The sequence below is a fragment of the Centropristis striata genome, chromosome 11 (assembly GCF_030273125.1).
Source record: "Centropristis striata isolate RG_2023a ecotype Rhode Island chromosome 11, C.striata_1.0, whole genome shotgun sequence".
NCBI classification, from domain to species: domain Eukaryota; kingdom Metazoa; phylum Chordata; class Actinopteri; order Perciformes; family Serranidae; genus Centropristis; species Centropristis striata.
The window spans coordinates 27,094,279-27,117,438 of NC_081527.1; the positions used below are offsets into that span (position 1 = coordinate 27,094,279).

Below are 23,160 nucleotides of genomic sequence, written 5' to 3' on the forward strand. Positions count from 1 at the left end.
GGGTGGATGGATGAATGGTCATTAGTGTATGTGTGTGTGTGTGTGTGTGTGTGTGTGTGTGTGTGTGTGTGTGCGTGTGTGCGTGTTTGGTTGTTCAGGACCAACAAAAAACTGAATCAAGAGCTAGGACCACAGTTATCGGGTCACACTTGAATGTTGAAATAATAGTAATTGATCCATTCAGCTGTTTTAATGTGCATTTATAAATTTGCACATTAAAAAAATGTTAAAATATCACTGAATATTTTTGAAATACCTAAAGTTAAACAAAAAGAAAATTGTTGCTGTTTTGATGTTTGATGTTTTTTAAAAAAAAACATGCATCAATAAACAAAACTTCTTTAAATAAAGCAGTAAACTATTCGGATCATCTTCACCTTACAGCCATTAATACATACATGATGCCTGCTTCCACTCAAAAAGAATCGTAAAAAGAAAATGTGTATGCCAAAGGTACACTGTTTACCGCAGAAAGAAACTGTAAGAACATGCATTATCATCAAAATTTTAACATTCCAACAGCCCGTGAACGGATCATCCGTTACAAAAGTTTCTGTAAGAAAAAGTAACTTAAAAAAGTGATATTTCTGTCAGAACCACTTTATTCTACGTTTGTAATTTAAAACGTGTCCAAAAATAAAGTCTTTGCACTAACCAGATCCTGTTAAAAACATTAAATTCTGCTCCTCAGAGACACTGTGAGGACATGATTGATTCTGCTGATTGATTCTGAGACGAACATGTGACAAATATTTACTTGTGGACACTTGGAAAAGTGTTTATATATAAATTCCTTTTTATTCTAATTTTTAAAAAATAATTTATCAGAGAAATCAAACTTGCTTTTTTCTTTTTTATGCTTTCTGTCATTCTAACTGTGTTATTCTGCACAAAGACATGTTTGAGTTGTTCCCACTTCTAGCTATGATTGTGCTAATTCCATAGAGCTGGAGCTGGACTTATAGATTTATATGGATTTTATATATTGCAGTGAAATACAAGGACACAAGTGAGGAAAATGTAAAAAGAGCAAAAAACGCCCTGAAACAGCTTGTTGGGGTTCAGACAGTTAAAACATCCAACATGGCTGCCAGTGTGTCACAGCACCTGAAAGCTTTTTGTAGAGCCTCTCAGCTCTGCACCACAAAGCGGCTCCTGCTGCTGTGACCGCCTGTAAACTGTTAAATCAATTCTATCTCCCTCAGAGGGATTGGTCCACTTTGTCCCGCTGCCTCTCGCAGTGAGATTTACATCGAGCCTTTCAGTCGGCACATGTCCTGACTATTGTGTGGAGTTGTTCCTCTTTTTTTTTTTACAACCTGAAACTTAATTTCCTGGAAGTGATGTGGCTCTGCCTGCACCTCCCAGGGTTCAGTTCTCTCCACGGGCCTGACCTGTCATGGCGAGCGGCACTCCCTCAAGGCCCCAAACAGCAAGAATCAAAAGTGCACCGAGGCTTAGAATGGCTTTTGTTGCACTAATTAGCATAGTAATGATTAAAAAGGATTAGTTCTTTGACTCATTGGGATGCAAATGTGTGCACCTCGTACACGAGGACACACTTTATGAGCCTGTGTGATTAGAAGTTGTTTAATAAAGTGAGGCTGTATTTGATGTGTATGTGTCTTTGTTTGTCTGTGGAGACATAAATCTGATCACACATTGTGGGAACTCACAAAGGCTGCACTTTTATTTTTTGTTTGTGGTTTTGTAAGTGCACCTTAATGCAAGTGTGTAGCACAGTAATAACAAGTTATTAAGTATATTTACTCAACAGCAAGAGCTTGGATAGCAGCACAAAAAGTCTTTATACTCAGCTCTAAATCTCCCTTTTTTTCTCTCTTGATTTTTTATTTTATTTTGTAACCTTCTCAACCAGCTCAACATTGTTCAAACCTTTTTTAAACTATAGTGGGTTTGAACAGGCTGAATTTGGGGATATGTGTATGTATTCTATCTGATGGAATAGCTTAAAAAAACATTCATAGCATCAGTGGAAAATAGGCGTAGCAATAATAGTATAAGGAAAATAATGATTATTTATTTTCATAAAGCTGCTGAAATGCTGCTGACTTGTTATTTGTAGTATATTTTTTAAGTATATGTAACCCTTTAGGGGTTTGGGGCTATTCTGTCTGTTTTTGACTCCTTTTCATTCTGCCTGTATGTAAACTTAAAAAAATGTTCACCATGCCATGTTGGTATCATTTTTTCCAGCACAACCTCACCTATATGACCTGATCAATATTACTTTCACTTTAACTTCCTGTAGGTCAATTTTTCAATTTCAGAACACAATAATGCTCAGTAAATGTTTTTTTCCAAATCTAACATCTAAGAGGTAACATGAAGAGAACATCTAGTTCTATATTTTGATAACAAATATATTTGAGCTTATCTCCAGTTTTACTTGGCCTATCATCATCAAACACAAACTGGCATGCAGTTTGAAGGCAGAACTTAAGAGGGAAGCTGACAGCAGGAAACACACTGCTGAAGCTTTTAGCGAGACGTCATGAAGAAGTCATGCACAGGTCCTTTTGTGGACTCCAGAGGGTTAAACTGTCGTACTGTTTCCTTTACTGTGAATGCATCTTCTTCACTGATATAACACTTTCCCTTTTTTACGTCTGAATAGGGGAATAATCCAGCTGGATTTAGAGTTTTAATCTACTTTAACTGCTCCTGCAAAGTCTCCTACAACCTGAGCACACATCTGAATTCAGGGGGAGACAACGCTGTTTTGTGCGTGCGTGCATGCGTGCGCGTGTTGTGCACATGCTGGGGCATGTTCTGCATGTTTCCCTGTTAATTAACCTGCTCATCAGTGATGTCCAAATCGCCCCGACGAGCCTACATTTCCTCCTGAAAATCTCATTAGTGCTTCACTGCTGAGGATTCAACACTGTCACTCTGCCAACAACACACACACACACATACAGACACGCACACACACAGAGTTCATCATTCAACAGGAGAAAAGCAATCTGTACTCCTGTTCCCCCGTAGCACCGTGACATTTCCCCACCGTCTCTGTCACCCAGGGAGAATGTCCCATATCTCATTTTCCTCCCTCCCTAATCGGATTAACCCCCGGTGTCCCTCAGTGGGCCCAGTTTCTCTATCAATAGACGACAGCTTGGCTGCTTCAGCAGACAGCTGCACTAAGTGCCTGTAAGATCCGTCTTTTCACAGAAACATGTAGCTGAAATCAGCGGTTGCAGTAATCTGCCTGTCTTCAGCAGCGTGAACAAAAGCAGAGGAGGATCTGGATTTGATTTATGTCGACCGCTTTGTTTTCTCCAGTTGTTCTCCTGGAAGGGAGTGTCTGTTAAATGGTGATGTTGTAGAGAAAAGGAGGGACTGTCTGTTTTTTAATTCTGTGCACTTAATTTAGTTTGTGTAATACATGATTGTAATGAATGCACTCTGCTGTGTGCCATGAATGGAGAATATGTTAACTCATCCAGAATGCAGCTGCTCGATTGGTCTTCCATCTTCCCAAATTTTTGGAAGGGTGGCTGATACGCTTCAAGACTCTAGCTGTGGTAAATGGTAAATGGACCTGCACTTATATAGCGCTTTTCTAGTCGCTTTGCGACCACTCAAAGCGCTTTACACTACAGACTGCGCTCTTTCACACACACATTCATACTGGTGGCAGAGGCTACCCTAAATGGTCCCACCTGCCACCATTGGGAATTCATTCACACACCGATGAACACAGCATCGGGAGCAATTTGGGGTTCAGTATCTTGCTCAAGGACGGTCAGGGTCGCACCACCAACCCTTCGGTTAGGGGCCAACCAACTCTACCAACTGAGCCATAGCCGCCCCGGTGTACTCCAGTGGTTCTCAAATGGTGTGCCGCGTGCCGTGAGACAAGTCTAGGTGTGCCGTGGAATTTTGTGACAACCGTACACTATTAATGTCTCACAGCAACAACAACGTCAAAATGATTGCATTCTACTTGCAGCAGGAGATCATCATGTCCTCATACCTAAATGTTCATTCATTCATTACCATTAACCGCTTATCCGCAATTATCTGTCTAACTCAGCATTGTTACTTTATTATAACAGACATACCATTTTTACTTTTGGACATTTCCAATGTGATCTCCCTTAGAGTAGGAGGAGGAGAGCATCCATTGGCCCATTGTTTGACATATTTTGCAGGAATAGAGCCTTATAACTAAGAAATATTTTTACGGTCACTATTGTGACAGGTGGGATTAAATGGCTTAATATCTATATCTATTAATCTATCTTCTTTGTCCTCTCTTTCTCCTGTCCACTCAGGTGTTCCTCCGGGAGTCTTTGGAGCACCGGCTGGAGAAGCAGAGGGAGATGGAGGTGCTGAGAGCAGCCATGATCATCCAGGCTCACGTCATGGGCTACATGGCCAGGTATGACTCAGAACTCAGCTCACTTCTGTTCATCCAAACCCAGAAGTCCAGTTTGTGTGTTGTCGTGTGTGAGTGTTTTGTCGATTCTGTCCTGCTCACAGGAAGCAGTATAGGAAGCTGTTGCAGTGCATCGTGGTCATTCAGAAGAATTATCGGGCTTTCTACTGGAGGAGGAAGTTCCTGCTCCTCCGCTGGGCGGCGCTCACCTTCCAGAAACGTGTGCGAGGCCAGCTGGCCCGCCGGGCCTACGGTCAGCTGCTGGAGGAGAGGAAGAGGAGGGAGGAGGAGGAGTGCTGCAGGAGGATGGAGGAGGAGATAGAGAGGTGGGTTAGTCAAGTTAACCCTCTGAAATCTTGGGCTATTATGTCAGTTAAAAATCTGTTAAAAATCTTTACCATGCTGTTGCTATCAGTTTTTTCAGCGCAACCTCACCTATATGTCCTGATGATTAATTTTTAACTTTGACTTACTTGATCAAAATTTTGAACCCAAAGAAACAAAGGAAAACATCAAATCTGATCTTGAAAATGATGTTTCACACACAGAATTTTAAATGTTGCAAATATGAATACAGGTTACAAATATAACATATAACAGGTAAAATGAGGATAATATCTAGTTCTACATTCTTATACTAAATATATTTGACATTATCTCTGGTTTTACTTGGCTGAATATCATTAAAAAAAAGAGGGAAGCTGATGGCAAGACTCAATGTTGCTTCATTTTTATGTCTTCACGTCATGAAGAAGTAATATGCAGGTGGTTTCATGGACTCTAGAGGGTTAAAGGACAGGGGATTTTTTGCACCAGAACCTGTGTTTTTAACCCTGACAGTTGAGGTTCTTGAGCACCGAGAGTGATACATTGACAGGAAGTTGGGCTTTAGAATCTTACAGCCACAATAATTTATAAAGCAAAGACAGCAGCAGAAAATTAGTCCACATTTCACCTCACAACCCCTTTTTTACTTCACATTTCAGACATATATTCAACTGCCACAATATGTCAACTGTTATCTGTCAATCTTCTGTCTTCCTCAGAATATTTAGACTCTAAATGTTGTATCAAAGCTTACTTTCCAATACCAGGAATATTTTCAATTCTTCTGTGGCCTAAAACCAGTCAAATATATGAATAATAACTGGAAAAATGTCAAACTCTGGCTTAAAAGTGTCACCATGTCAGTGGCAGCATTCATTTTAAAATATAAGCTTTCTAAAATCCCCAATTCCCAGAAATAATATGGAGGATATGACCTCTGTGTTCTCAGCGGTATCTGCAGCGCAGGAAAAAAGATGACCCAGTTTAATGCACACTGTCTCCCCAATCACAATATAATACCAGCATACGTTCCTGTAAACTTACTTGTAAAAAGTGTAATTTTGTGTAACACAATATAAACTTTTGTTGTTGTTTGAGATGGATGATATATACTTCCTGTAGGAGCCTTACAATCTGTTTTCCTGATGGGTTTTATGGAATTTTAATGCAACGTTGAGACGGGAAATGTAATTACTTGTGTTTTCAGTAAATCTTATCTCTTCCTGTCTGTTTCACTCAGCTGATGTCTGTGTGTCTGTCTATGTGTGTCTGTGCAGGGAGAAACAGAGGCTGGAGGCTGACAGGCTCGCCAGAGAGGTACGGAGAAACTGATGAATCAGAAATTCATGTTTGTGGAAAAAGTTGTTTACTTTTTAATTTCAGACATGTTGATTTTTGGCGGAGGAGTCCAGTAGCTATATTCAAATAGTTCATTGAATTTGTTTGCAATTAAGTCTATCAGACATATTTTCTTCTTATTTTGTAATTTATTTATAATTTTTTATCATATTGGAAGACAGACCACACAAGTACGTACACTCAAAAAAATGTTTTGCTGAATTAACATAATTTTATTATGACAAGTGGTTGCACGAAATCATTTTATCTGAATCTAGATATTTTTATTATGTTGACTGGACTTACACATTTTAAGTAAATTTTAAAAAAAATTATATTATGTAATTCTTTCTCAATTATGTTTGATTTTATTTTTATTAAATATTTTTTAGCTATCATACATGACAGAGAACCACAAGATGTGTAGACCACCAACTTTATTATGAAACAAACAATACAACACAAGAAAGCAGAAACATACTGCTCAGATTCTGTCAACCAGAATCATAAGGATGGAATGAACAGTCTAAACTGACAAAAAAAATTGAAATTTGGATGAACATAATTTTTTCGAGCTACATTTAATTAAATAAAATAAGATAATATTTGTCATAATTCTGACAATATATGTTGAAATGACATGTATTTTATAAGTGGAGTTAAATAACACATACGTTCTATTAAAATATGCTTAAATAATATGTAACATTTACTAAGGGTCAAAATCACTTTTTTCAGTGTACATGACTTATTATAAACCTTAAGCAAGACTAAAGTCACCTTTTAATGTGAAATTTTATCTTGTTTCAATATTTACAGTGTAAAAGTTTGTGGTCATACGATGCTCGACTGGATCTAAAAAGCATTAGGCCATTTAAGAGAATTTTTAAGAGTGCAAAAAAATTTTTTATTGTCACAGTTTATTGTTGTCTACAAAAAGAGTTGCATTTTTACATCAACTTGTTTCATGAATTTTGCATAAATTAAAGTAGGTATCCTGAAAAAGATGGAATGCAAATCACTACAGTAGGGTCATTAAAAAATGACTTTCAATGTGTTTCGAGAAAGTTAGACTCACAATTCTGCCCTACAAAGCCTAACTGCAGTAACTACATTTTTGGTCGAAATTGAGTTATAACTAAAAATTAACTGCTTGATGTCTGTTTTATCTTGTGACAAAGTTTTAGATTTCAATTTTGCTTATTTTCAGAGAAATTATGATATAAAAATTGCAGTAACTACAAAATCCAACTCAAAACCAAAGCAGACCGCAGTAATTGCACTTACTGCGGTCTGCTTTGGATATATATACGAATTTAAACATAAAACCAAAGCAGACCGCAGTAAGTTCACTTACTGCGGTCTGCTTTGGTTTTATATATGAATTTAAACATGAATTTCCCGGGGTCTGCTCCGCGCTCCTCACGCGACTGCTTGAGGATTCCTTGTATTTCTTCATTGTGTTGAATAGTGAAGACAAGAATAACAGAAATTATAAGTCTATTTGATAGGGAAACTATCACTATATAGTGATTAAGTAAAAAAGTGAGATAAAATTATATTAAGACTAAATTATAACATAACTTTATAATATCAAGTCTAAAATACACAAATCTTTGAATAGAGTTGTTAAACACTTTTAAATACACTTATAACAAAATCAATTTGAAAATGTTTATTCACTGAAAACAAAATATAAAAGCTGAAAGAAGACAACAACATTGTAGTTACTGCACTCTGCTATTGCATTACTATGAGAACCTTTTACAGCAATGCAAAACCAGAGTGCAGTAACTACATTTTTGGGGTCAAAGGTAAAAAAAATCATCATGATTTTTGAGCATAAAAATTACATCATCAATACATGTAGAAATAAGTGTCATATCACTTACCTACCTATAACCCATTTGGCTGGCCGGTTCAGAAACGTTCAAAAACTTTAAAGCAGTTTTTCTCAGTTTCACCCTTTGCGTAGTTACTGCAGTTAGTCTTTGTAGGGCAGAATTGTCAAAGACAATTTTGGTACAATAAGCAGTCAGTTTTTGGAAAACTACACTCCAGAAACTTTCCTTCAGATAGTTTTAAAAAGTATTTTTTTTCCCTCCTCCAGGCTGAGGAAGCCAGAAGACAGGAGGAACTGCATATGGCGGAGGAGCTGGCCTGTCTGGCTCTGCCTCCTCCTCAGCCCGCAGCATCAGCAGACCCTCAGGAGGAGCTGGAGTCAGCTGAGGCCCTGGAGGAGCCGTCTGAACAGGAGGAGGAAATCCGTCCTCACGAGGCCTCTCAGGTGGAGGAGATCCTGCGTCTGGAGCGGGAGATCCAGTCTCTGCAGAGGCAGAAGGAGCGTCAGGAGCTCTCCCTGACGGAGGCCTCCCTCAACCGCCTGCAGCTTCTCCGGGACCAGGAGCTCCGGCGCCTGGAGGACGAAGCCTGCAAGGCGGCGCAGCAGTTCCTCGACTCGCTGAACTTCGACGAGATCGACGAGTGCGTGAGGAACATCGAGAGCTCGTTGGGGGTCGGTGAAGGGGAGGAGAAGGAGAAAGAGAGCGTGAGGAGGAGAGGAAACGATGAAGAGGAGGTTGATGAAGGCTTCGGAGCTGATGATGAGGCCTTTAAAGACTCACCCAACCCAAGCGAGCACGGCCACTCAGACGGCCAGCGGACCAGCGGGATCCGAACCAGTGACGACTCGTCTGAAGAAGACCCGTACGCCAACGATGGCGTGACTCCACCTCTTCCTCCACCCACCCTGCTGCACCAGCCGCTGCCTTTACCACCGCTGCCCCCCGCCTGCCACAGCGCCTCCTCCAGCGGGGACTCGGCCTACTGCCACCCCCAGGCTTCTTCCGAGGCCCAGTCCGACGACCTGGTGGAGCTCATCCCGCCGGACGAGGACTCGGACTACGACCAGGATGACTACGATGAGGGCGCCATTGTGTCCAGCGGCAGCGTGGCCTTCTCCAACCCTCGCAGCGGCCAGTGGTCTCCTGACTACCGGGGCTCCGTGGGGACCTACAACAGCTCGGGGGCCTACCGCTTCAGCTCGGAGGGCGCTCAGTCATCGGTGAGTCATGGCTCAGGAGAAAAACTTCTTCCTATAACTTTAATTCTCCCAAGTTTATTTTATTAAACTACTATTTTTAAAGGCTATGAATGACGTTTCAACCTCAACTTTACCGTTTGTCCTACTTGTGTATGTTCAGAGTGTGTAATAATAATGAATAATCAGAATCATATAAACTGTATAAAAATATACAAATTTAAAGAAAATATACAAATTTGAAGAAAATATACAAACTTATAGAAAATATATAAATTTAAAGAAAATAAAAAAAACTTAAAGGAAATATACAAATCTAAAGAAGAATACAAATTTAAAGAAAATATGCAAACTCAAAGAAAATATTTACATTTAAAGAAAATAGACAAACTTTAAGAAAATAGACAAACTTAAAGGAAATATACAAATTTAAAGAAGAATACAAATTTAAATAAAATATGCAACTTAAACAAAATATATATATTTAAATAAAATAAAAAAACTTAAAGGAAATATACACATTTAAAGAAAAACGCAAATTTAAAGAAAATGTACAAACTTAAAGAAAATGTATACATTTAAAGAAAATAGACAAACTTTAAGAAAATAGACAAACTTAAAGGAAATATACAACTTCAAGGAAATATACAAATTTAAAGAAGAATACAAATTTAAATAAAATATGCAACTTAAAGAAAATATATACATTTAAATAAAATTAAAAATTTAAAGGAAATATACACATTTAAAGAAAAATGCAAATTCAAAGAAAATGTACAAACTTAAAGAAAATATATACATTTAAATAAAATTAAAAATTTAAAGGAAATATACACATTTAAAGAAAAATGCAAATTCAAAGAAAATGTACAAACTTAAAGAAAATATATACATTTTAAGAAAATAGGCAAACTTAAAGAAAATATCCAAACCTAAAGGAAATATACAAATTTAAAGAAAAATGCAAATTTAAAGAAAATATGCAACTTAAAGAAAATACTTTGCCTTGTGGTAAAAATATTCAACTTCTAACAATGGAAACATTCAGTAAAGCTCACGTTTAAAGTCTTGAATGTCTTATTTGTTTTTATCCAGTTTGAGGACAGCGAGGACGACTTTGACAGGTTTGACACTGATGACGAGCTGTCGTATCGACGGGACTCCGTCTACAGCTGCGTCACACTGCCGTACTTCCACAGCTTCCTCTTCATCAAAGGTACCTCCTCCATTACTCTACTTCCACTTATTTAGCACCTTATTATTCTGCACCCTTTATAGAGAATTGGGGTATGTGGGCAGTGGGCAGTGGGCAATGTTTAGGGGGATAAAGCAGGTCAACAATAGAAGTGGTTTACATCATCTGAAGCTCAGTGATGCAGCTACGCAGTGTGTGTCAAGTTGTTCTGGTCATAAATAAAAAAGTACTTAATTAATCAATTAATCTATTTATTAAACCTATTAACATTAATGTTTGTCTTTCTGAAGTCCATTTCCATGCTCAACTATGTCCCATAAGTTTCTGTAGCAATTTTTGGGTTAATACCTTTTGTAACACACATTTGGAGCTGAATTAGGCAATTTTTTTAATTTGAGAATGGATAAAAAATGGTCAGAAAACTCTCCAGAATACTACATCAAGATACCAAGACCTTGATGAATACCAGAGATAAATCCATGCTGTGATTTGGTTTCAAAATTGTTAGACATTTTAGAGATTTCTGCATTTTTACGATTGTATCCTGAGAAAACTGCTGCCCTCCCTTATTGTCAATATAGTGTGGAAAGCCATCCGTCCTATGAATGCATGGAGCTCAAGTTTCACTCACTAACATCATCACACATGAAGAAAACTGGGCTCATTGAATCCACAACAGTCTCAGTTTTCCAGTCATACTTGATTTATGTAACTCACGGTTAACTGTTGAGGGACTTGAGTAAGAACAATTATTCATATGTTCAACACTGTATAGTGTTTGTTTATAAGGCACTAGTAAAAAATCTTCCACTCTACTTATCGAGCCTACTGAGCTTCAGATCTCTTAACTATCCCACTCGTGCACATAACCCACTGGCTCTTAATATCCCTGGTGTTAAAACGGAGGGAGGGAAATTTGCTTTTGTTTATTTCACTCCTTTTAAATGGAATAATCTACTGTCTCAGCTTCAGTTGGATACACTGATTCCTTTTAATCATTTTAAATACATTCTTGTTGATCTTATGATTTCTGAATGTACATGTGCTTGTTGAATTCATTATGTGCTTCTGTTGAGTGTGTGTTATTATGGATATGTATTGTAATGTGTTGAATTGTATCTGTGCTGTAATCAGGAAAATGAGAGCTTTCTCTCAATTTGCCCTCTCTGAATAAATAAAGCATATGCAATAAGCGAAAATAATGCATGAGAAAAACATGGTTTTTGCATCAACCTGCATTTTTTCATTTTAAAGCAGCATGTATGTAAGGAGACTTGTGGCTACCCATAGGGCCACAGTAATATGGTTTTGTATGCAGACACAAGGAGCTACATTCTGCTTAATGCATCACATTCACTTTAAAATGTGATGTTTTCCTCTGCAGGTGGTCTCATGAACACATGGAAGCGACGCTGGTGCGTGCTGAAAGACGAGACCTTCCTGTGGTTTCGGGCCAAGCAGGAGGCTCTGAAGCAGGGCTGGCTCTACAAGAAGGGGGGAGGCTCGTCCACGCTGTCCCGCCGCAACTGGAAGCGCCGCTGGTTTGTGCTGCGGCAGAGCAAGCTCATGTACTTTGAAAACGACGGGGAGGACAAGATGAAGGGCGTGCTGGACATGCACGATGCCAAGTAAGGACTAATTAACCAGTGTCAATATAATATTAATTAAATTATCATATGCATATGCCAAATTTTGATTATGATATCTAAATTTTCACAACTCCAAAGGTAGCTCAACAATGAGGATGCAGTTCTTCTAATGGCCACCAGTTGTTAACTTTACCGTAACAATACTGAAGGAACTGAAAGCTGTCAACTTAGTGTCATCTTTTTTCATCGCAATCTTATTTTGTGATTTTTTTTTTTTCTTTTGGAACAATTTAATGGAGTATGATATAACTTTTTTATAACTTTTTTATGATTTTCTTTATGACTTTTTAGAGACATACTACATTTATTTACTCATTATTTATTTATTATAACATTTGTACAAGATTTATTACATTTTCATAAGATTTCAGACTTTTTTATGAAGTTTTAGACATATCCTAAAATTGTTATTATAATATTTGTGGATGTATTATACTTTTACTATGATCAACAAGCTATTTTAAAGTGTTTTTAGGCATTTTGGGGGGGCAAACAAAAGATATGACTGTTTTTTTCCTTCAATTTTTGTACATATTTTAAAATTGATGTTTTTTTTTGTTTGTTTTTTTAGACCTATTATACTGTTACTATAATAAACATAGTATTCTAAAGTGTTTTCAGTCATTTTTGGACAAACGACACTTGACTGATTTTTGTCATTTTTCGTATAATGTTTTTTTTCTTCAATTTTTGGACATATTCTAAAATAGTTATTTTTATAATATTTTTGGATGTATTATACTATAACTATGATAAAAACAAGCTACTTTAAAGTAAGTGTTTTTAATAATTTAATAATAAAAAATAATACATTTTGACATACGAGTATGACTTTTTTCAAATTTAAAATATGGTGTTTTTTTGTTATTTATGGAAAAGCCACCCTACTACTTGCATCAACAGACTATAACTATATAATAACTATAGACCATTTTAAGAGTATCAGCGCCTTTTAAAATACTTTTTTTTTTTTTTTTTTTGGACATATTCTAAAAACAAATCTAAAAAAAGTTTTTTGTACGTATTATACTGTAACTATGATAAACAAACTATTGTTAAGCATTTTAATTTTTTTCTGTGATTTTGTCATAATTAACTGTGACTTTTTTCAAGAAAAGTTTTACGACATAGCATACTGTGACTTTTAATTTACATTTTCTATTGCATTCCGTACTCTGACTTTTTATTACATCTTATCAGATACTATACTGCTACTCTAATACTACACATTGACTTGATGGGGGATTTACCTTTTTTTGTTTTTTGTGGTCTGCAGAGAAATCATTGATTACACTGGTAAGGAGAACGGAATCGACATTGTGATGCCAGAGAGGACCTACCACCTGATTGCTGAGTCTGCAGAGGATGCCAGGTGCGTGCTGTGTTTATTTCAAATGTTATATGGTAAGCTGCACACACTACCTCAGTCTGTGGGTGGCTGTGGCTCATGGTAGAGCGGGTCGTCTTCTTAGCGAAGGGTCGGTGGTTCAATCCCTGTCCATGGCAGCTTACATGTCGAAGTATCCTTGAGCAAGATACTGAACCCCAAATTGCTCTCGATGCTGCGTTCATCGGTGTGTGAATGATGCACTGTGTTTACAGTATAAGCTTTTCTCTCAGAGTGAGCCGATATCAGTTCAATATATCTGAGAAACAATGAATCTCAAATTTTATGAAAAGGTACTGTTAAATACCTGATGTTCTCACTGCTCAAAAGTAAAGTGTATGTAATTAAACAATATTTAATCCGATAAAATGCAGATAGGACATTGTGTGACATAAAATAGTAAACATACACACCTGTCAGGCATAATGTCCATCGAACCATCCATCCATTCTCGTCCGCTTATTTGGGGCTGGGCCGCGGTCGCAGCAGGCTAAGCCCTTCTCCCCAGCCACAACGTCCAGCTCCTCCTGGGGGACCCCGAGGCGTTCCCAGGCCAGGAGAGAGATATAATCCCTCCACCGTGTTCTGGGTCTTCCCCGGGGCCTCCTACCAGTTGAACGTGCCCGGAACACCTATAACGGGAGGCGCCCGGGAGAATCCTTACCAAATGCCCAAACCACCTCAACTGGCTCCTTTCGACGTGAAGGAGGCTCTACTCCGAGCTCCCTCCAGATGTCTGAGCTCCTCCCCCTATCTCTAAGGCTGAGCCCAGCCACCCTACGGAGGAAGCTCATTTCAGCTACTTGTATCCGCTATCTCGTTCCAAAGCTCATGACCATAGGTGAGGGTTGGAACGTAGATGGACGATAAATCAAGAGCTTTGCCTTCAGCTCCTCTTCACCACAACGGTCCGGTACAACACCCGCATCACTGCTGACGCCGCACCAAACCGCCTGTCCATCTCACGCTCCATTCTACCCTCACTGCTGAACAAGACCCCGAGATACTTGAACTCCTTCGCTTGAGGCAGTACCTCTCTCCCCACCCAGAAGGCCATCCATAATATATAATATATAAAATATTTAACCCAAAGAAAAATTGTTCTGTTTTAGTTTTTTTATACAAGACATTACATCCACATTCAGTGACAGAACTTGACTAAAATCAAAAAAATGAAAGATGAATTGTCAATTGCCATGATGATGTTGATGTCCTTTTCTCTATGGTTACAGCCAGTGGTTCAGCGTGCTGAGTCAGGTTCACGGCTCTACAGAACAGGAGATCAGAGAGATGCACGATGAGCAGGCCAACCCTCAGAATGCTGTGGTGAGTACTGCAGGGGCAGCAAAACCCCGTTGGGAAGTGAAGTTGTTAGGACACAGTTGTATTGGAACTGCCACATCCGTCAGTGTTCATGTGAGTGAATGTGTGGCTTTTTTATCCCAGCGTGTGAGAGAGAGATAATTGGTTTCCATGGGGCAGAGAAAGGTCAAAGTCATTATCCAAACCCTGAACACAGTCACTGAAGCGTCCTCTCTCTGTTTCTCTTCAGGGCACATTGGATGTGGGGATGATCGATTCGGTTTGTGCTTCAGATAATCCAGAGAGGTGAGGACCTGCATCAAACATCACGCCACGTCCCAGACTTTTCTTTGTGCAGACCTGCACTCATTCACACACTAGAGAAAATTGAAGGAACAAGAAAATATCCCTTAGTGATGTTGTTGAACGTTTCAACTTATGGACATTTCAGCCTGAAGAACTTTGTAGGCGCAAGATGAATGCATTCTGATGCAGACTGAAGAGTTTGTGATTGGTCTGCTATTATGTCATTTTCTTCTGGCCATGAACTGCATTTCTGAACCTTTCTGTCACAGGCCGAACTCCTTCGTCATGATCACAGCAAACCGTGTGCTGCACTGCAATGCTGACACACCTGAGGAGATGCACCACTGGATCACTCTGCTGCAGCGCTCCAAGGGAGACACCCGCGTCGATGGCCAGGAGTTTATCATCCGAGGTGACTCTTCATGCCTGGAGTCTATCCCATTTTGCATTTGATTACACTTGATTACAAACAACACAAACTTAAATATCTAGTTAATTCAGCTCAAACACGTAAAACAAATTAACAAGCTATTTTATGCAATTTGCAGATTTTAGTGGTTTTTGAAATGCACATAAGGGCGGAACTAGGGAGGGAAATTGGCCACTGGGAAAGTCTGAGGCCATACCCTCTCAAAAGTCCTCTCACTCTGCATGTTTCTACTACATTTTTGCCCCCAGAGGGATTTACGAGACTGGAGGGTTTTCGCCGTCACTAATTGTGCACAATGTCAGCAGCTGAAAGCAGCATGGCTAATTATGCGCAGAGTCTCCACTGATCATAAAAAACAAGTGATTGTGAATTAACGGCATTGCTAACTGAGTGTCTGGTGCTTGTTGTAAACAAACAGAGATTGCTAAGTGAACACCTCCTGTAGCAGCAGCACATACACACTGTACTGCTACAGAGCTAACTGTAGCTAAGGGCGGCTCTTTTTAACAAGCCGACTCCTTCTTACTCTTCTTAACAAGCCGTTACCTTGAAAAATAGTCGCTAAGGTGAACAAATGTTGTGTGTTGTTGTCGTGTAGAGTACTACGTCATATCCCGCTTAGCGATCTATCCAATCAGTAACCAGGCTGTTTTCAGGGGAGAAAAAAGACCCTGCTCTTCTACAGGGACTTAAAATGTCCCAACAAAAGCCGGCTCCGGACTGCTCGTATTCAAATTAGGGGCGTTTCGGCGAGTGAGAACCGCCTCATTCCGGGTATTGTCCGGCTATTACCCGGTAGTGGAAACAGCCCTATAATGTTCTAGCAATTCAAATTTCCATTCCCTTTATTTCCACCAGGCTGGTTGCACAAAGAGTTGAGGAACAGTACCAAAACATCGCTGAAGCTGAAGAAGCGCTGGTTCCTGCTTACCCACAATTCCCTGGACTACTATAAGAGCTCAGAACGTAACGCCCTGAAGCTGGGAACACTGGTGCTGAACAGTCTCTGCTCAGTGATTCAGCCAGATGAAAAGGTCTTCAAAGACACTGGTAAGAAACAGAAATAATTTTGTTTAATTAGTACCTACATAGGGCGACTGTGGCTCAGTTGGGAGAGTTGGTTGGCCCCCAACCGAAGGGTTGGGGGCCAACCAACTGGTGGCAGGGTAGCCTCTGCCACCAGTATGAATGTGTGTGTGAAAGGGTGAATGAGCGCAGTCTGTAGTGTAAAGCGCTTTGAGTGGTCGCAAAGCGACTAGAAAAGCGCTATATAAGTGCAGGTCCATTTACCATTACATACTTTTTTTTAACCTCCATTTAACCATGATATGTCTGTCCTAATACATGTTCATACTTCATTATTGCTCTTTCTAACAGGCTACTGGAACGTGATCGTGCACGGCAGAAAACACTCGTACCATCTCTACTGTAAGCTGCTGAATGAGGCCACACGTTGGGCCATCGCCATCCAGAACGTCATTGACACAAAAGCTCCCATTGACACGCCGACCCAGCAGCTGATCCAGGACATCAAGGTAGGAAACTTATCAGTGTAGAGCTGATGAAGACATGTGCAGCAGCTCCATTCATGTTGGTGTGGTTCCCACCATAAGCTAAGTGAGGGCGATAAAGTTTAATTAATAGTAATCATGAAGTTGTAAAAAAAAGTCCTAGTACTGTATGTCTTCAAAAAAGTCAAGAAAAAGTCATCAAAACAGTCAGGAAAAAAAAACATCATAAAGTCATAAAAACATAAGAATAATATGTTAAAAACGTTGAACTGATGGAAATGGCCTCCACGCTCTCTGCAGGAGAACTGTCTGAACTCTGAGGTTGTTGAGCAGATCTACAAGAGGAACCCCATCCTCCGCTACAGTCACCACCCACTGCACTCACCACTGCTGCCACTTCCCTATGGAGACATCCACATCACCGGTGAGTTAACAGAACAGTCACAAAGAACGACGGAAATATCAGCAAGTATAAATTCCAGTTTGAAGCTGCTCAAGGTTCTTAAATTTTTAAATGCAGAATTTGCCTGAAGACACAAACGAGAAAGACTTAAGTGTTTTAAGTGTTTAACCAAGTTTGTATTGTTTGCCATGAGCACGGCAAAATGAAATTGACAGATTAATAAAGGGAGTTTGGTGGTGGTCTCTCCTTAAAGGTGACACCCTTGTTTAACTGCATGGGTGAAGCTTCGGGCAGGAAAAAATAAGAAAACTAGACAATAATGTTGTAAGCTTCACTATAAAACGGTCACTAACCTCTTCCCTCTGCCCCGCCAAGCTCTGAGACACAGAAGCTACACGACACTGCAGGACGAAGCCCTCAAAAGTTTCAGCTCTCTGCAGCACCTGGAGGGCGTGGCAGACCCGGTGCTCATCATCCAGGGCATCCTGCAGACCGGCCAGGAACTCAAACCGCTGCGGGATGAGCTCTACTGCCAGCTGATCAAACAGACGACGCGACCGCCGCAGCCTGGCAGCCCCGGGAACCTCTGCAGCTGGAGGATCCTGGCCTGCATGTCCTGCACCTTTATCCCAACCAGGAGCATCCTCAGATACCTTAAGTTCCACCTGAAGAGGTATGTTGACAGATGGATGAAGACTTCTTCTTTATGAAAATGTAATCACTCATACATTGAAGGCCGTGGATCACTCGATTTTACTTGACAGGCTTGAGAAATGGGTCAGCATTAGGGACACAGCTCTAGAATGGTTCAAGTCTTATCTCTCAAACAGAACCTTCTCAGTTATCTTAGAAAATGCCTCATCATCTGTGGCCCCTTTAACATGTGGTGTCCCCCAGGGGTCTATTCTTGGCCCATCGCTGTTTTCTGTTTATATGCTTCCATTGTGCCAATCATCAGTTAACACAATGTGCAATATCACTGTTATGCCGACAACACACAAATTTATCTTCCAATACAAACCAGTGAAAAGGGAAATTTTAATAAACTTTTATCCTGCTTAACTGATATAAAATCCTGGATGACACAAAATCTCTTACTGCTCAACGAAGACAAATCTGAAATAATCCTTTTTGGTCCCACTACAACCATTCGGACCAATCAGAACCGCCTTGAATCCCTGCCTTACATCGTCAAACCCACGGCTGGAAAACTAGGTGTTACATTTGACGTGATCTCACATTCGAGAAACAAGTTTCAACTGTTGTACAGTCAAGTTTTTATCATTTAAGATGCATCTCTAAGATCAGGTAATTTCTTTCATGGCCTGATCTTAAGAAGGTCATCCATGCCAAGTCAAAAAAACATCTCGTCTTCAGCTTGTGCAGAATGCAGCTGCTGACTTTTAACCAACACCAAGAGGGTGTAGGGAGGGTGTAAATTTTTTTGTGTGTGTGCTTGTTTCTGACTTGTATGCTTGTTTTACTTGCTTGTTTTACTTACTTTGTAACACTTCGTTTCGAAAAGTGCTCTATAAATAAAGTTTATTATTATTTATTATTATTACTGCAGGACTCGAGAGCTCTTCCCCGGCTCAGAGATGGACCGTTACGCCGCCTTCTCACTCGACTCCCTAAAGAAGACTCGAGCCAGGGAGAACGTCCCATCGCAGGAGGAGATCCGCTCCATCGTGGCTCGGCAGGACATGAGCACCACCGTTCACTGCCACGGAGGAGGCTCCTGCAAGATCACCATCAACTCACACACAACAGCTGGAGAGGTGGGTGACAGACTGGCAGTGTTACACATTTTCTAACATTAATCCTACTAATGCCAACAAGCCATATCAGGGTGTTTTTTGCACTGCAATATATAAAATATATATAAAATCTGTAAGTCCTGCAGCGATATAGAAACATCTCCATCATGGCTAGAAGTGGGAACAAACTGTTTTTTGTGCAGAATAACAGAACATGACAGAAATCATGAAAGACAGGAAAAAATGAAGTTGAATTTCTCTGATAAAATGTATTTATTTATACAGTAGTGTTCAAAATGAAAGCAGTCCATTGTGACTAACCAGATTAATCCAGGTTTTTAGTATATGTTTCATTGCTACATGGCAAACAAGGTACCAGTAGGTGCAGTAGATTCTCAGAAAACCAACAAGCCCCAGCATTCGTGATATGCACGCTCTTAAGGCTGTGCAATTGGGCAATTAGTTGAAAGGGGTGTGTTAAAAAAAAGCTTCTTTTTTTTTTGCCATTTGGCAATAAAAAATATACTAAAAACCTGGATTAATCTGGTTAGTCACATTGGACTGCTATTATTTCGAACACTACTGTATATGCACTTTTCCAAGTGCCCACAAGTGTGACAAAGATCTCCTCTCTGCTGATATTTGTCATGTTATTTTAGGTGCCATTTTAAATGACACATGTACAATAAATTGATTTGACATAATTATCACAAGTTACTTTTTCTACAAACTAAAACATCAGTTACTTTCAGACTCATTTAATTCTTCCCTCAACTTTTTCCTTAAATGTCCTTTATTCCTCCCTGTCTGCATGATTTGCAGGACATTGTTAAGTTAATGTTGTAATCAGTAGTTTTTTTCTTTTTTATGCCACCTGTTGCTGATGGATGGATGGATGGATGGATGGAGCTATGATTCCTACAACATTTATCTATTATTTATGTACATTTTGGAAGAAAACAATCTTTGTGTACATTTTTTAAAAAGTCATGAGAGGTATGGGGTGGTTATCCCACAACAATTCTTAAGAGTACAGGTCATATTTTAGTTTACGCTCCACTTTTTGGAATGGTAATGTGTCATATTTGCGCAAAAAAGTTACAAATTGTGTCTATAAAAGTTGTGGTTATTCAATTCAAAAAACTAAATTGCATGAAACTATCGAAAATGACGGTTTACCCACCTATTAGTAGGATTTTTTTTTCCAGATGGTAAAGGGCAACAAAAAGTGCTTTTTTGTGCCGCAAAATGGCAAAGCTGTTTCCTTTGGAAAAGTCTGCAAAGAAGGGTTTCAATATGGCCCCCTGGAGGTCTTGTGTCAAATTAAAGCATTGGTAGTGGTTCCCTATACTCTTCCCTCTTTTTTTAAGTATTGCATCACTGAAAAACATACACTGTAGAAATTTGACAGGCTAAAAATGGATATGTTGCCTGAGGGCAACACCATAGAGGGTTAAACGTAATGCGTTGCTGCCATGTGATTGGCTGATTGAATATTTGCGATTATGAGGAGTTGAACTACTGTTGCTAATGAGGTCGCTGGTAAGTGTATCTTCCCTATGAAAATTGTCTTATTGGGCTGAAGTGGATAGTGACCTGTTGCTATAGCATGAATTAAGAATCCTAAATTGTGTGTGTGTGTGTGTGTGTGTGTGTGTGTGTGTGTGTGTGTGTGTCAGGTGGTGGAGAAGCTGATCCGAGGCCTGGCTATGGAGGACAGCAGGAACATGTTTGCTCTGTTTGAACACAATGACAGCACAGAGAAAGCCATCGAGAGCCGAACAGTGGTGGCCGACGTGCTCGCCAAGTTTGAAAAGTAATCGTCCCGATTTCACACGTGTGTTTGTTAGAGTATTTGTGTCTGAAGCAGATAAATGTTTCTGTCCTCGGGTCCTCATGAAGCATCTCTCTGCCCTCCAGACTTTCAGCCAGCCCGGACGAACACAACACTGGCTGGAAGTTTTACTTCAAGCTGTACTGCTTCTTAGACTCAGAGAATGTTCCCAAAGACAGCGTGGAGTTCGCCTTCATGTTTGAACAGGTGAGACGCAAATTAGACCAAATATTCACTTGTCTTCTGAGCCACCAGACTGACAGATGATCCATCAAAGATTAATCTGCACCTGCAGTTCAGCTAATTAGTACTTTCACTATTGATTAATCTGATTATTTTTAATTACTGACTCAATAACCTGGTCTTTAAAAGTCCAAATTACAAAGATTTTGTTTTCTGACAAGTAATAATAATCATTTAATACACAATTCTTTTTTGATATAATTTGTATTTGAAGTCAAATTTTGTGAGATGTTTTAACCAGGTTTTTTCTTTTTTTTTTCACTTTTCATCATTTGATTTAATTTAATGCAAAATATTTTTTTCATTTAGCAAATTCAGAGTTGGATATTGAACTTTCTTTGTAAAGAAGTTGGTCCATATTCACAGATATTTCATAAAAATTTCAGATACGTAATCTTGTAAATCGATATTAAGATCATAATATGGCTGTTTTTACAGTATTTCTTATTTAGATAAAGCTCTAATAAAGCAGTTTTGTTTTGATACAAACAAGCTTATTTTATAAGTATAAAATTGAGTTTTTCCTCACAGAAAGGCATCTAAAAAACATCGTGTTTGGTTTTGTTTTGAGGTTAAGTAGCCTATTTCAACATATTCTTCTTGGGCTAAAATCTTAGTTTGTAATAAATCTGGTGTCTTGCAGTGGCTATATGTCATGTACTGAAGTTTCAAAATGGTAGATTTGACTTGGAAAAAAAAGGGTCTTTACTAGGGTTGTAATATTCTGTGAATTTTCAAAGCTGGAAATTTTCCATGGAATTCAACGGGAATTTATGGGACTTAAATATAATTGGGGAAAATATATTTAAGGATAATCTTGACGAAAACAACTAGATTTCAGCCAATGCACAAATAAATCTTTTGAAATGTTTTTAATTGTATTATTTTGCAGGATGTCTGCTTATGACAAAACAAAATGTTTATATTTATGTTTGGATATTATGCAGTTTGTTTAAATTATTCCCAATTTCCAGTTAAATCCCATAAATTCCAATGGAAAGTTTCAGGAAATGTACTCTAAATTTACCCAAACTGTCCACCCCTTTGCAGCCTTAGTCATTACTGAAGCAGCTGTCTGTGTCTTATATTTTCTCTTTGTGCTGTCTGCAGGCCCATGAAGCAGTGATCCGTGGTCAGTATCCGGGTCCTGAGGAGACTCTTCAGTTCCTGGCTGCTCTCAGACTTCAGTACCTCCAGGGCGACCACAGCTCCCAGGCCAATGTCCCCGAAATGTCCCAGGTGTTCCCCATGGTGCGATTGCGGGCCCGGGTGCAAAACTCAGCCAAGACGTTTGCCCCAGGTACCGGCTCGGTGGCGGAGCGCTCGGGGACGTCGGAGAGGAAGCGCTCAAGCTTCCTGGAGGGAACGCTGAGACGGAGCTTCAGGAGCGGCTCGCTGAGTCGACAGAAGCTGGAGGAGGAGAACAGCCTGGAGGCGTGGATGAGGGAGGAGGCGGCGGCGGTGAGGACCAGCGTGATGGACAAGTGGAAGAAGCTGCAGGGGATGAACCAGGAGCAGGCCATGGTCAAATACATGGCCGTGGTGAAGGAGTGGCAGGGGTACGGATCCACGCTGTTCAACGTGGAGGTGAGGACTGAAACTTTTTTATTTGTCAGGCAATTAAAAAAATCAATTTATTTACATTTATATACTTTTTAAACATATAGACATACTTTATTTATCCCTGGGAGGAAATTATTGGTACTGCAGCATGAGACAGGAATAAAAAAAAAAATGGAATCAACATGTAAAATCAATAGAATAAAAATGAAACAAATAAGAATACACTATACTGCCTGAATAAGCCTAACTGCATTAACTACATTTTTGGTCAAAATTGAGTTATAACTAAAAATGAACTTCTTGATGTTTGTTTTATCTTGTGACAAAGTTTAAGATTTCAATTTTGCTTTATTTCTGAGAAATTATTATTAAAAACCACAAATCCAACTCAAAACCTTAACATTAATTGCACTTACCACTGTCTGCTTTGGATATATATACTAATTTAAACATAAAAATAATATAAATGA

The 23,160-nt window shown here is 39.3% G+C and overlaps 1 protein-coding gene across 1 annotated transcript in view; it reads left to right on the forward strand.

The window, feature by feature from the left end:
- The window catches only part of myo10 (myosin X), a 174,510-nt gene that overhangs the window by 146,726 nt on the left and 4,624 nt on the right, over positions 1-23,160 (forward strand). Inside the window, exons 22-39 of the mRNA XM_059343807.1 lie at positions 4,302-4,408; positions 4,510-4,731; positions 6,010-6,049; positions 8,181-9,134; positions 10,206-10,326; positions 11,690-11,933; positions 13,231-13,326; positions 14,574-14,667; positions 14,894-14,949; positions 15,219-15,361; positions 16,238-16,429; positions 16,757-16,914; positions 17,191-17,314; positions 17,669-17,966; positions 18,864-19,071; positions 20,730-20,866; positions 20,971-21,091; positions 22,238-22,714. Coding sequence (XP_059199790.1) covers positions 4,302-4,408; positions 4,510-4,731; positions 6,010-6,049; positions 8,181-9,134; positions 10,206-10,326; positions 11,690-11,933; positions 13,231-13,326; positions 14,574-14,667; positions 14,894-14,949; positions 15,219-15,361; positions 16,238-16,429; positions 16,757-16,914; positions 17,191-17,314; positions 17,669-17,966; positions 18,864-19,071; positions 20,730-20,866; positions 20,971-21,091; positions 22,238-22,714 — 3,792 coding nt within the window. The remainder of the gene's footprint in view (positions 1-4,301; positions 4,409-4,509; positions 4,732-6,009; positions 6,050-8,180; positions 9,135-10,205; positions 10,327-11,689; positions 11,934-13,230; positions 13,327-14,573; positions 14,668-14,893; positions 14,950-15,218; positions 15,362-16,237; positions 16,430-16,756; positions 16,915-17,190; positions 17,315-17,668; positions 17,967-18,863; positions 19,072-20,729; positions 20,867-20,970; positions 21,092-22,237; positions 22,715-23,160) is intronic.